Source organism: Sapajus apella, unplaced genomic scaffold, assembly GCF_009761245.1.
Source record: "Sapajus apella isolate SASKATOON/1434 unplaced genomic scaffold, GSC_monkey_1.0 scaffold71, whole genome shotgun sequence".
Taxonomy (NCBI): domain Eukaryota; kingdom Metazoa; phylum Chordata; class Mammalia; order Primates; family Cebidae; genus Sapajus; species Sapajus apella.
In genome coordinates, this window is record NW_022437011.1 from 10,326,846 (window position 1) to 10,341,297 (window position 14,452).

General features: G+C 42.7%; 1 protein-coding gene across 18 annotated transcripts in view; it reads left to right on the forward strand.

Moving 5' to 3' along the window:
* Positions 1 to 14,042, forward strand: part of LOC116531564 (ankyrin repeat and KH domain-containing protein 1) — a 136,847-nt gene extending 122,805 nt beyond the window's left edge. For 9 of the 18 annotated variants that reach the window (XM_032250419.1, XM_032250420.1, XM_032250432.1 and 6 more), the window contains 7 exons: positions 1,031 to 1,207; positions 2,991 to 3,242; positions 3,731 to 3,906; positions 4,827 to 4,991; positions 8,095 to 8,204; positions 13,374 to 13,547; positions 13,710 to 14,042. In XM_032250419.1, coding sequence (XP_032106310.1) covers positions 1,031 to 1,207; positions 2,991 to 3,242; positions 3,731 to 3,906; positions 4,827 to 4,991; positions 8,095 to 8,204; positions 13,374 to 13,547; positions 13,710 to 13,713 — 1,058 coding nt within the window. In that variant the 3' untranslated portion in view covers positions 13,714 to 14,042. Of the gene's footprint in view, positions 1 to 1,030; positions 1,250 to 2,990; positions 3,243 to 3,730; positions 3,907 to 4,826; positions 4,992 to 5,268; positions 5,765 to 8,094; positions 8,205 to 13,373; positions 13,548 to 13,709 lie in introns of those variants that run through there. The other 9 variants (XM_032250422.1, XM_032250424.1, XM_032250425.1 and 6 more) reach the window with 8 other exon arrangements.
* The last annotated feature ends 410 nt before the right edge of the window (positions 14,043 to 14,452 follow it).

Genomic DNA, 14,452 nt, shown 5'->3' on the forward strand with positions numbered 1-14,452 from the left:
ACTAGAAAATTTAATTTTTTTTTTCCAGGAAAGCACAAGGATTGCCTGCCACTGCCTACAACAATAATGAAAGTCTGAAATAAGTAGGAAATGCATTAAGTTACCCACATGTCCAGAGTAGGCAAATATATAGAGAAAGAAAGATTGCTTAGAATGTAAATATGAGGGTGAGGGGCCAGAAAATGATAATCCTGTGAATATACTAAAATCCATTGAATTGTAATATGCTTTAAATGGGTGAATTATATGGTATGTGAATTATAGCTTAAAATCATATTTTTTAATGATGGGGAAATCAAACTGAAAATAAGACCTGCTTGAAAGAAATTTTGATAGTTGATATTGATACTGACAACTTTTTCCTGAAATATGAAACCATGATCCTGTTTCAGACCCTCATCCCCTTTTCCTAATACATTCTCCAGAGAAAGCAATGGAATTTGTGAAGATGGCTAAGTTCAGATTTATACAAACTAGATAGAAACTTTGATATAGTTTGTAATTGTTATTTTTTATCAGATAAAATACTGAAATTAACTTTAGTAGTATGCTTTTCCTCCTTGTGAAGAAGGAAATATTGGTAGGTTTTGTTACTCATCTTCTATAGGAAGTGACTATAGTTATATAGATGAAAAGCTGTACTTTGAGATTGACTACAAAAGGGAATGCAGAAGTTATTGTTGGATGCCACTTAGTTAGAACATACTCTTATTTCATATCTCCCCCAGTTAAAAGCTTTGAGATTCATTTAGAACATTACTCCAGGTGACTGACATTCTTAAACATTGAGCCCATTTTTCTGTATCTAGTGCTGTTTGGCAATATTCTGCAATGTAAGAAAAAAATGGATTTGGCCATACAGTATCACATGGATGGATTATTTTTGCTGTGGGCTACGAAAATGAGCCACATGCTATCTTTTATTTATTTGTTTGGTTATTTTTACAGCTTATCTCACCTTGGTGGAAATCTTGGGCTTTTGATTTTAAAGTTTTGGCTAATTGGATGTCTTGGACCTGTTTTATTTCAGGGTTACCATCCATTGACCCATCAGGCAGCTCCCCATCTTCCTCTTCTGCTCCTCTGACAAGTTTTTCCGGCATACCAGGAACAAGGGTTTTCCTGCAAGGGCCAGCTCCTGTTGGGACTCCTAGTTTCAACAGACAACATTTTTCTCCCCATCCTTGGACAAGCGCCTCAAACTCATGTAGGAATCCTGGAGGAACTCTTCCCAAAGAGTTTTGAATAAGTTATTAAATCATTTATTTCAGTTAAAACACCATGTAAATTTAGTAAACTAAATGGTATACAGATGCCCAAGGTTTGTTCTGTGGTCATGTGAAAAAATTGTCAGTCATTTGTAGGATAGAAAACTTGAGAATGGTCAAACTATTCTTTCAAGCTAAAAATGTTTTACCCTAGGACTTGGATCAAGAAAAGAGGTACTAGGTTGTGTGCAGTGGCTCACAGCTGTAATCCCAGCACTTTGGGAGGCCTAGGAGAGAGGATTGCTTGAGCCCAGCAGTTGGAGACCAGCCCGGGCAACAAAGTGAGACCTTGTCTCTATTTAAAAAAAAAAAAAAAAAAAAGATGTATTACAAGTAGTTTTACAAAAGGACCCTTTGGAAGTGGTGTTGTGAAATTATTTCTTAAATCTGAAAAGAAGTTAAGTTTATGTATATGGTCAGTTTGGTGTGATTTCTCATGTATTTTTACATTTTATGAAACGATATTGCCTTGGTTTTTTTTTTTTTTTTTTTTTTTGGGGGGGGGTTTGCTTTTTTTTCCCCCGCTGGAGTGCAATGGCACAATCTCGGCTCACCGCAACCTCCGCCTCCTGGGTTCAGGCAATTCTCCTGCCTCAGCCTCCTGAGTAGCTGGGATTACAGGCACGCGCCACCATGCCCAGCTGAATTTTTTGTATTTTTAGTAGAGACGGGGTTTCACCATGTTGACCAGGATGGTCTCGATCTCTTGACCTTGTGATCCACCCGCCTCGGCCTCCCAAAGTGCTGGGATTACAGGCTTGAGCCACCACGCCCGGCCGATATTGCCTTTTATAAGTTAAAGTATTCCTTTGTTTTTTTGATTGATTGATTGAGACAGTGTCTCGCCCTGTCTCCCAGGCTGAAGTACAGTGGTGTGATCTTGGCTCACTGTAGCTTCTTCCATCTCCTAGGTTCAAGCGATTCTCTTGCCTCAGCCTCCCGAGCAGTTGGGATTACAGGTGCCTGCTACCATGCCTGCCTAATTTTTGTATTTTTAGTATTCACCATGTTGGCCAGGCTGGTCTGGAACTCCTAACCTCGGGTGATCCGCCCATCTCAACCTCCCAAAGTGCTGAGATTACAGGCATGAGCCACCATGCCTGGCCCCTTATTCTATTTGTTTCAATGTTTAGAACAGATGAAGTATATGGAATTGAACAGAATTGAATTTTTTTTTAAATGAGCATTATGAGGTATTCAGTGACTATTGACTTTTTTGACAAGGAAAATTACCCAAATCACCCAAGAGTTCCATTAAGAAACAAAGCTGTGAATCAAAATAATGTAATGCTTTGCTAACATTTGACCTTACTTCCTTACGGGAAAAAAAGGGCTATAGAAAGGGAAAAAAGAAAAGACTAACAAGTATAGAGGGTCACCAGATGTTTTCTAGAAAACATTTTAGTTAATTTAAAAATGTGACAATATGTGTTTTGAGAAGATTATTTAGAGCGAGAATAAAAGCAAATGTGGCCCGCTTCCTTTCTAACATTGTTTAGTTCAATTGGGAAAACATTTTTTTAGACTACTGTTTTATACTTACTACAGGCAGAAATAACATAGAATAATGTTTATAGAAATTATATTTTATTTAAATGTTCTTTTAAAATGAAAATTTTCTTTACAGAACCTACATGTGAAATAGATCTTTCCAACAAGGTTTCTCATATTCTTAATAGTTTTTATATGTAATAAAACAATAGAGAAATATTTTGCCACCAGGTGACTCTCCTATTCCATCTGTTTCTTCGGGATCATCTTCACCTCTTTCAGCCACTTCTGCCCCACCAACGCTGGGCCAACCAAAAGGAGGCAGTGCCAGTCAGGATCGAAAGATACCTCCCCCGATTGGAACGGAGAGACTGGCCCGGATTCGGCAAGGAGGGTCTGTTGCACAAGCCCCGGTGGGGACCGGTTTTGTCGCTCCGGTTGGACACAGTGGAATCTGGTCATTTGGTGTAAATGCTGTGTCAGGTACAATTGCCTTGCTCTCTCTCTCTCTGGAAGGATATCTTAAGTAAGATGTAGGTTTGCCATTAAAACTTAGTTCCTTAGAAAAACAAACAAAAAAATTAGTTCCTGTGTTTAACATTCAATCAGGGAAGGGTGTTTATGCCTTTGAGTTCAGTCCAATCTTAGAGTCTGGAATATTGGTTGAGGTAATATATAGAGTTGACCAAAAACAAAAGATTCAAAGGGTGTGTCCTTTCTCTCTTAAGTAATCATTTGAGTTCTTTCAGAGAGCACTTAATCTTTTGAAAGACAGGGTAAAGTGGAGTATTCAGAGTACTTTACCTGGTTTTTCAGGAACTGTTTTTTTGTTTTTGGCTTGCAAAACTGTGATAAACATGCTCTGAGCTCTTCAGAGGAAAGGTTTTAATTACATTTAGTAATAACAGTGGTAATGTTTTATTGTTTTATCCAAATAAATATCAAACTTTGTTTTCAATTATTCTTTCCAGAAGGCTTATCAGGTTGGTCGCAATCTGTGATGGGGAACCATCCAATGCATCAACAATTATCAGACCCAAGCACATTCTCCCAACATCAACCAATGGAGAGAGATGATTCTGGAATGGTAGCCCCCTCTAACATTTTTCATCAGCCTATGGCAAGCGGTTTTGTGGATTTTTCTAAAGTGAGTTGACAAACATCACTGTAACTTGTTTGACACTTTGTCAGCCAGTGTAGTCACATGTTAGGGGATACTTTGTATTGAAATACTGCTCCCTTTTGTTTCTGTGGCTTTGCCAGATCTTTTGCTCAATTTCAAGAATGGGTAGCATCCAGTCATTTGTCCTGAAGATACCCCCATCTCCCGAAAACATCTGAGGGATTTGAGTTTTGCTGCTTTGTGTTCTGCTGCCACAGCTTTGAGGGAGCCCTCTACCCCTCTTAAAAGCTGGCTATGCAGGCGCAGTGACTCACACCTGTAATCCCAGCACTTTGGGAGGCCAAGCGGGGCAGATCATGAGATCAGGAGATCAAGATCATCCTGGCTAACATGGTGAAAATCCGTCTCTACTAAAAATACAAAAATTAGCCAGGGGTAGTGGCGCATGCCTGTACTCCCAGTTACTTGGGAGGCTGAGGCAGGAGAATCACTTGTACCTGGGAGGCGGAGGTTGCAGTGAGCTGAGATCGTGCACTGTGCTCCAGGCTGAGTGACAGAGAGAGACTCTGCCTCAAAAAAAAAAAAAAAAAATGCTGATGCTTTCTTGTCTGCTCTGACAGCTTTATGGTCAGCCAGCAATCATGTAGAGTTCCCATTTTCTTCTTAGCATAAGCTTATTCATGAAACTAAAATATGGGAAAGTTGAGGATATTTTTATCAAAGATGAGAAATTTCCTGATGAGTTCATATTGAATTTAGTTTTTTTCTCTCCTTTTCGTTGAAAAGTCTTATAGATGCAGATAAACATTATTTTTTCTCAACACTCCATACTGTATAGGATCTTTTGGAGTTCTTTAAATGAGGAAAATTAGAGAAGTCTAAGCTGGTATTATGGGATAATTTATAGTAATGTTATGATTAAATCTTTTTTTCTGCTGTTTTAGGGTCTGCCAATTTCCATGTATGGAGGCACCATAATACCCTCTCATCCTCAGCTTGCTGATGTTCCAGGAGGCCCTCTGTTTAATGGACTTCACAACCCAGATCCTGCTTGGAACCCTATGATAAAAGTTATCCAAAATTCAACTGAATGCACTGATGCCCAGCAGGTAAAATGGGCTTAAGCTCTTTTATTTTTTAGATTTGTCATGTCATTCTTCTTCTTTTGTGAATAGTGCAAGTACTGAATATCAAAAGTCATATCTAACCATTTTGATCTGGATTGCATTTTTCAATATCAAGATGATGATACTATAAACACTTTATTTCAAATATGTGTATTCTTCCTAGGCAGAAACAGTGAATTGCCATTGCATTTATATATTCATTTTGTAAATGTCTAAAGATTCCTAATTAGAAATTCCAATTTTTCCTCCCCCTTTTCAGATTTGGCCTGGCACGTGGGCACCTCATATTGGAAACATGCATCTCAAATATGTCAACTAAGTTAGAAGGTCTTTACTCTTTAGCCTTGTTTGAGAAACCTATGACCTTGGAAGAAACATGGGGATTTTTTTTTAAATGTGCCTAAGAAATTTTCTCTGAGGCTTTAGCAATGGAAATTTGATTGCCCATTGTATAAGAACAAATTGATTTCCTATCCACATGATTATGTTCTCTGGTTAGTTTAGCCATTTTGAACTTAAGATCATATGACCTTAGTGCTTTTGGCTAAACATACCGAATACTACTTGTATGCAGAAGATAATTAGTTGATTACATGTTTCAACCTTTTAGGGTGATAAATACATGTATAATTGTTTACATACTTAAAAGGAAAAAGTTGAGTAAATTTCTTGTCATATAGTGGCTCTACTTAATGTAGCCTGTATTAATGTGAAATATTTACCAGAATATTCAATAAAAAGATGAACAGTGTTTAGAAGTGGGGTGTGATCCTTTCAGTGGTCATGCAGGTACCACCTAATCCACATTATATTGAACCAGATGGTTAATACTATATTTGTAACAGGCTTCTCACATTTAACACTTGAGTCCCTTCTTAGACTGCCTTGAAAAAGCACTTTTAAGACTATTTACCTATTTATTCTGTGTTAAACATTCCCTGTTCCCTTGTTGTCTTTCATATCCTTTAATATATGAGAAGGTTTCAAGCTCTGGCAATGTGTCTTATCTGACTTTAGCTAGCTAGCAGATAGGCCACTGATAGGTTTTGTTCTTTATGGATCATGAGAATGTCAATAAGAACAATTGGATTTAAATCAGATGACACTAAATAAATGTAGGAACACCCAAATTATCAACTTCAGGTTCCTTCTGTGCTTCCTGACCTTTTTTACCTGAAAGATTTATCCAGTTATAGATATTTTAAGCTTTATTTGAGTTGGGACATAAGAGGGAGGTCACACCTGTCATTCTGTTGTATTATTGAATCAGCTGAGTAATATGTATAAATATGTGAGTAATTCTGGGCTTGGTTCCATGGGCCTAAGCATGGAGAGCCAATATGTTTAACAAGCTAAACAGAGGAACCGTGGAATGGGCTGCTTTGGCCAAATCATAGGCTATGCCAAGAATTGGACGCATAGAGAAGGAAAAGTTATCCCACTGAAAAGTATAGTCATCAACTTATTTGTGTTTTAATATAGCTGAATTTTTCCTGGTCTGTATAGGCAATACAAAAAAGAAAATGAGAAAATGTTTGGAGCTGATAGAGAAGCCAAAATTCATATCAAGGCAAAGAAGGTTGCACAGAATAAGAGTAGTAACTAGGGACAGAACTATATTAGCAGCACTTTGCTACCCTCATGCCAACAGGAATTCTTAATTTTTTCTGCCCAGGTCCTAAAGCCAAGACCACATTAGACACACCATGTTTGTTCTATGTCAGATATACCTGCTGCTTTTATCTTTTATATCATCTTACATATAAGAAAGCTTCTTTAATTAAGCTCATTTCTTATTTTCTGTTTTGAATGTATTTTGAAAGTGTTGTTTATATTGAAGCTACTACCTTTGTAGTGATTGATAGCCATATCAAGTATCATTAAGAGGTCCCCTGACCTTTGTGAGGAGCAGTTGGGGGTGCACAAAAGACTCCTTGGATTACCTGCATATCTTGCTGTTTCCACTTACCATTAACAGCAACAAGAAAAATCACCTAAAATTGGTGAAATTAATGAAACTACTCGATGAAATACAGACTAGTGAGAAATAATATTAAATAAATTATTCAGTGGGACAAAAAGGTGAGTTTTATTCTATCTTAACTGTCTGTAATACATTTGAATTGTCTGGAGGAACCCTTAAGTCCATATTCTGTACCTTGAGGACAACCAAATGAGAAATTTTATTTCAGGTCAGTAACTAGAATTCATGAAGAGAAAAGAGGCAATTATGAGGAATCCCTAGGAGAATTGGGAGGAAAACAACAGTTGTGCATTTGGAAGTAATTCTTTAGGATACGCTCCTCCCTTCCCTCTTACCAGCGCTTCCTTCCTTTCTTTCTGACTATTTGGATCCCAGTAGCCTGCTCCCAACCTCATTTCGTCTGCTAAATCTCTTCTTCCTCTGCCTGCTTCTTCCTGGCACTACTTTACTGCTATTTTACCAACCTGAACATTTGGATAAAACCTAGCTCAGGTAAGAACTTAATTACTTTCAAAATATACAAGGGATATGGGGAGGAGACAGCGTGGGTACAGTGGAACAATAGTCAGAGCCTAAATTCTGTTTCCATTTCTGCCATTTGAAGCTTTATGACCTTAGGCAAATCATGTCACCTTTCTGGGCTTCACTTTTCTCATCTGAAATTGAACTCAAGAGTCTTCTAGTTCTAACACAGGATTTCTTCTTGTGAATGACGATATAAGATATGGAAATATTAGAAGCCATTAGAATGTTTACAGTGCTGAGGTTTGAGAGCCCCTAGCATTGGTTCTGATAAGGAATCAAAATGAATCTTGCTATTATTATGGGGGCCAATACTGAGATTTTAGTGGAGGCAGAAGAAAGCCTTGCACATCCTTAGTGAGCCTTCAAGTCATGACGAAACATCCTGCTAAGGCTTAGATCAAATCCAGTGAAAATAACAGCTCTTTCAAGAAATGAAACTATATCATCAAGGTTTCTGGACCCACTTATTTCAACTTGTGTTCAGTGTAATAAAATTCCACTACCAATAAAATTATTGATGTTGTAAGACCCTTTAAACCTATCATGGCTACAGTGTGCTGACTTGCCCTTTTATAGGCCAGTCTGCTTCCTTCAGTCCCTGCTCTCAAAGGGGAAATCCCATCACCTCAGCTAACCAGACTGAAGAAGAGAGTTGGACGGCCAATGGTGGCCTCTCCTAACCAAAGGTAAGAAATTTCAGGACTTGGAACTATGGTTTCCCTCTCTTCATGTAGATTCTGGCCAAGTCCTCCTCCCAATCCCAAAACTAGTGCAAGAGCAGGCCATCCTCAGTTTTAGTTAACTTATAGAAGGGGAAAGGCTGGCTACATTATAATTTCAAGCCAGAGAGAGGAGTACTTACTATATATGTGGTTCTGTCCTACTGTTTAAGAACTTTGGACTTCATTGTAAACCCAAGAAACGGCAAACAAGCCTGTAGGAAAACAGCTTCTGAATGAACATCTTGTTCTCTGACTAGCAAGAAGCATTTCTTCCAAGACATATAGCTGGTTATGATGTCTTCCCAGTGGACCCTTTCCTATAGTGAGGGGCTCTGGTAGTGCTGCATCTTCTATTTATCCCCAGTGATTTGTCATTTCTAACAGGCAGGTTCATGGGCCTCCATCCTCTCCTTTAGGCAATGGGTAAGAGAAAGGTGGTTTTAAGTAACAAAAACTTAAGTGTGTTAAGACCACCTCCAATAAAAGGCATGACCCTGGGCTTCAACACCTAATTTGGAAAAGAAGATCATGAATCAAATTATCTGTTTGCAAACTATTTTGTGATTACTTGTCACATCTTGTTTTATTTTGATGGTGTATTAGTGTGAATCCAAAGCAATTTGCCTCATAACAGAGGCCTGGTATTTCCTTATAGGTTTAAACAGATCTCTGGGAGTGGGGACTGGGCATAGGTATTTTTTTAAACACTTTCATATTCTAATAGGTAATTCGTTTTTTTGTTTTGTTTTGTTTTGTTTTGTTTTGTTTTGTTTTAATGAGACGGAGTCTCACTCTGTGGCCTAGGCTGGAGTGCAGTGGCATGATACTGGCTCACTGCAACCTTCGCCTCCCAGGTTCAAGCAATTCTCCTGCCTCAGCTGCCCAAGTAGCTGGGATTGCAGGTGCTTATCACCAAACTTGGCTAATTTTTGTACTTTTAGTAGAATGGGGTTTCTCCATGTTTGCTAGAGTGGTCTTGAACTCCTGACTTCAAGTGACCTACCTGCCTCAGCCTCCCAGAGTGCTGGGATTACAGGCATGAGCCACCTTGCCCAACCGGTAATTAGTATTGACCCTCTGATTTAAATTCTTGTTTCTTCATTCAGGTTGCATGCATGGATGATGAATCTGGCTTTCTCTCTAAAGCCAACTACCTATTCTCCAGCCCTTATAGAACACAGTGACTCCAGAAGAGTTACCTGCAAGCAGTAGTCATTACAGTAGTAGTAACTGTGGCTATTATTTTGTGATAGAGATTAGTAGAAGAAAGACCTCACTTCCCAATGACCCTCTTAAAAACCTTTGACACTTTTCTCCTGATTCTCCTATTTCTGACTCATCTTTCTCAGTCTCTTTTGGTGAATTCTTTTTCTCTACTACCTTTTAAATAAGTAAATATTGATGTGCCCAGGCTTCTACACTGTATCTTCTCCCCAGATGATCTCATCCCACACTCATTTATTTATGTATAAATAGAGATAGGGTCTTGCTGTGTTGCCCACGTCTTCAATTCTGGGGCTCAAGCAGTCCTCCCACCTCGGCCTCCCAAAATGCTGGAATTACAGGTGTGAGCCACCGATCCCAGCCCACCCCCACACTCTTGAATTTCACACCACCCAAATTTGAGCCACTAATTCAGAGTTCTCCCCATGGCTTCAGACTAGTATATCTAGCTTCCTGCTGTGCTTCATCTGGATTCATATTCATTCCCTCATATAAGATATGCTGCTCTTCTTATTTTCCCTATCATATTAGTTGGTGCTACTAGCCACCAAGACTCTCAAGCCAAAAGACTGAGAATTATTCTAGTTTAACTCACTTTTCCTCACCCCACTCTTAATCAGTCACTTTATTCTTCCTCTGTATATCTGAATCTCATCCACTTCTCTCCATCCTCACAGCCACCACCCTTTTGCCCACCTGGTTTCACTAGGCTGGAGTCTCCACCCTCAAATCTCATCATCCTCCACCCTTTTCTCCCATTCCCCCTGTCAGGCACTTCCTCACCTTGCATAAAAGGTGAGTTATCATAAATGATTCACTACAGTCTGCTCCCAAGCTTTAACCTCCAGCACTGCTAAGACTTCATTTTGGCATGCACCACTTTTTAAGATGCTAGAAAACCTTTGGGGAACAATAAAATATACATACCCTTGCTACCTGAAGTGTGTTTCTGAGGCCCTGAAGCGTTTGCATTACTGTATTAAAAATTCACAATTGCAGCCAGGACTAGTGGCTCATGCCTGTAATTCCGCACTTTGGGAGGCCAAAGCGGGCAGATCACTTGAGGTCAGGAGTTCAAGACCAACTTGGCCAAGATAGTGAAACTCTGTCTCTACTAAAAATACAAAAAAATAGCCGGGTGTGATGGTGGGTACCTGTAATCCCAGCTACTTGGGAGGTTGAGGCAAGAGAATCACTTGACCCCAGGAGGCAGAGGTTGCAGTGAGCCAAGATTGTGCCACTGCACTCTAGACTGGATGACAGGGCAAGACTCCATCTCAGAAAAAGAAAAAAACAAAAACCCACAAAAATTGGCTGGGTGCAGTGGCTCATGCCTGTAATCCTAGCATTTTGGGAGGTCATGGTGGGTAGATCACCTGAGGTCAGGAGTTCAAGACCAGCCTGACCAATATGCAGAAACTCTGTCTCTACTAAAAATACAAAATTAGCTGGGTGTGGTGGTTCATGCCTGTAATCCCAGCTACTTGGGAGGCTGAGGCAGGAGAATCACTTGAACACGGGAGGCGGAGGTTGCCATGAGCCAAGATCATGCCGTTGCACTCCAGCCTGGGCAAGAAGAATGAAACTCTGTCTCAAAAAAGAAAAAAAGCCCACAATTGGCTGGGCTCAGTGGCTCATACCTATAATCCCAACACTTTGGGAGGCCAAGGTGGGAGGATCGCTTGAGCCCAGGAGTTTGAGACCAGCCTGGGCAACACAGTGAGAACCCCCATCTTTACAAAAAAATTTAAAAATTATCCAGGTACGGCGGCATGCACCTGTAGTCCCAGCTATTCAGGACACTGAAGTGGGAGGGTCACCTGAGCCCAGGAGGTCAAGGGTGCAGTGAGCCATGATGTACCACTACACTACAGCCTGGGTGACAGTGAGATCTTGTCTCAAAAAAAAAAAAAAAATCTCACCCCAGATCAATACTGTATCAGAATTCTCATTTTAACAATATCTCCGGATGATTTATATGCACATAAAAGTTTGAGAATATATAATATAATACCAGCACTTTGGGAGGCCGAGGCAGGTGGATCACGAGGTCAAGAGATCCAGACCATCCTGGTCAACATGATGAAACCCCGTCTCTACTGAAAAATACAAAAATTAGCTGGGCATGGTGGCGCGCGCCTGTAGTCCCAGCTACTCGGGAGGCTGAGGCAGGAGAATTGCTTGAACCCAGGGGGCGGAGGTTGTGGTGAGCCGAGATCGCGCCATTGCACTCTAGCCTGGGTATCAAGAGAGAAAAACCCCGTCAAAAAAAAAAAAAAAAAAAAAAAGCAGTACACAACTGGGCTAAAGAGCACAGTCCTGGAATTAGATGCAGTCAGGTTTGAATCCCAGTTTCTCTTCCTACAAGATGTGTGACTTTGGCTAATCACAGTGCTTTACTATTCCAAAACTATTGCGAGGAATGGGTTAACTAATACAGGATAAAAAACTCTTGCCCTACTTCACCTGCCCCCAGCTCCCAGCTATAAACAGTAAATAGCTGAGCTGCTGCAGCACTCAGAGGCAGGTTGGCGAGCAGGAACTGGAAGCCAATGCCGGGCCTGGGACTTCGGACGCATTTCCAGCTTTCTCTGAACTGGGCTGGCTTCCTAGCAGTTAGGGCGGGACCGTCGGGTTGAGTGACGGGCCGGTGGCCCGCCCTGGGCGTGACGTTGGCCGGGTGGTGTTGCCAGCGGCTGCACGTGGTCGGCTGAGTCCGCCTCAAGAGTCAGAGGTGAGCTCCTCGACCTCAACGCCGGGCGGTTACGTTGCTGCTCCTCCCGCTCGCTATGTCAACGTCCACTAGCTGCCCGATTCCCAGGGGACGGGACCAGCTGCCGGACTGCTACAGTACCACGCCGGGGGGCACGCTATACGCCACTACCCCGGGAGGTCAGCGGGCCGGGCAGGGGTCTGCAGACTGCAGACACGTGTTGTTGAGGGGCGGGGGTAAGGGAGGTACGGGCCTAGGACTCGTCTGTAGGCCTCTCTACAGGTTGCAGCTTAGGGGGAGATTGGAGCGGCAGCTCAGTTCCCAAAAACTTGTAAGTGATGCAGCAAGGCCAAGAGCCTAGCTCCGAGTGTTTGGGCTGTAATCCTTCACTGTGGCCTGGGTTCTTGGCGTCTTACATACGCTCCCACCCCTTGTGACTTTGCAGCGGTCCCCAACCAAGAGTGACTTCAGCCGGAAGCACCGGGTCTTGAGAAGTGGAGTGGCAAGATCATTTGGGGCCGTTGCTCCGTTTATGTGCTGCTGGGTGGCGTCTGGTTGGTTGGTGGGCGAGCAGCCTGGGATCACAAGCTGCTGGGCTCCCGACCCAGAGATTCCTGCCACTATGAAGCGAAGGGGAGGAACAGGGCAGGGACTTTCGAGGACATTATGTGGGCCAAGTTCCTCTGAGCTAGTATGAGCCTTATAGGACCTGTGAGGGGTCAGGATTAGAACAGTTATGTTCCTCCTTCCTGCAGGAGATAGCCCAGGTGACAGCACTGGGTGGAACCCTTCATAACCCACTTCTTGAACCACCTGAGGCTGCTGGTCTAGGTCTCACCTTGTGAACCAAAGCAAGGAGGTTCCAGAGTGGTAGAGGAGCAGCATGAAGTACTGGAACTCCAAGTTTAGTGTTCCAGCCAAGATCTGAAGCTCCCCCAAACATAAAGCCCCTGCTGTACCAGCTGGGGTGCCCCACTTGCTTTATACAAACCACATCTTGGTTAGGCGTGGAAGATTTTAAGCACTATGAAGGCTTGTCTGCTGAGAACCTAGCTGGGCTTCAGAGCAGATGTCCTTTGATACACAGGAAAGTTCAACACCCCCCTCACCTCCAGGCCCCAAAAGGCCTGAGTCTGGGACCCATCACCTCTGTACCCAAGCTCCTGATTCTTACCTCAGTCCCAACCCCTTGACAGGCACCAGGATCATCTACGACCGAAAGTTCCTGCTGGAGTGCAAGAACTCACCCATTGCCCGGACACCCCCCTGCTGCCTCCCTCAGATTCCCGCGGTCACAACTCCTCCAACAGCCCCACCCTCCAAGCTGGAGGAGCTAAAGGAGCAGAAGGAGACAGAGGAAGAGATACCCGGTAAGGAAAGCAGGAATTAAGAATCGTCCCAGCCTTTGAAATATTTTCAAATGCCCCCGTGACACACTGTGGGGGTTCAATTCCAAGAGGGGTTTCTGCACTGATGCTGAGCCTGCAGATCCTCAGACCAGCAACCAGTCCTCCTGCCTTTTCTCTCTCCAGATGACGCACAATTTGAAATGGACATCTAATCCAGTGCAGATGACCCCATGTGTGGAGTTACGGAGGAATCCCTGCTGCCACCACCTCTTCCTGGGGCATCCAAAGGCCAGGTGGCCTCATCTAATCTGGAAGGAAGTGACTTGTTAGTTCCAGGCCTCTTTAGTTCTGAGGCATAGACCAGGGATAGGAGTGGGCAACTTGCCAAGCCCTTAACTCTACTTCCGCTTCGGTCTGTGGGTACTTCTCCCAGCCCTAAACCATCTATATTCAGGGGCTGGAAATGGGGAATGGAGTAGGTCACCTTCTGGCTGCTTAGTAAACATTCAAAGAAATGCCTTGGCTCCAGTGTTCTCCTCAATGTTGATTTTCTCATCTCAGCCACACAGCTGAGGGCCCTGGCAGGTCTGGTCAAGTTCAGAGGGCCCAGGTCCATTCCCAGCTCCCACCAGGCCCACTTCCAGTGACAATTAGAGACTACAGTGGCAGGTTACATGAGCCTCCAAACCACAAACAGCAATAGCCTGGCCCCTGCCAAGGGCTGTTCCTGTCTTTCCAGGAAGCAGCCTTCCTGGAACCAGGCCTCCCCAGCAGCCCCTCCCCTATCCATTCCAAAGCAGGACTCTTGGAAAAGAGGTGCTGTCCCAGCCTCTCCCCATGCCTTTTCTGCTTCCCATCTCTAAGTACCAGTTTCTCCATTCCAACACCAAAAACCTCGTACCCTCCCTTCTCACAGCATGAGAATC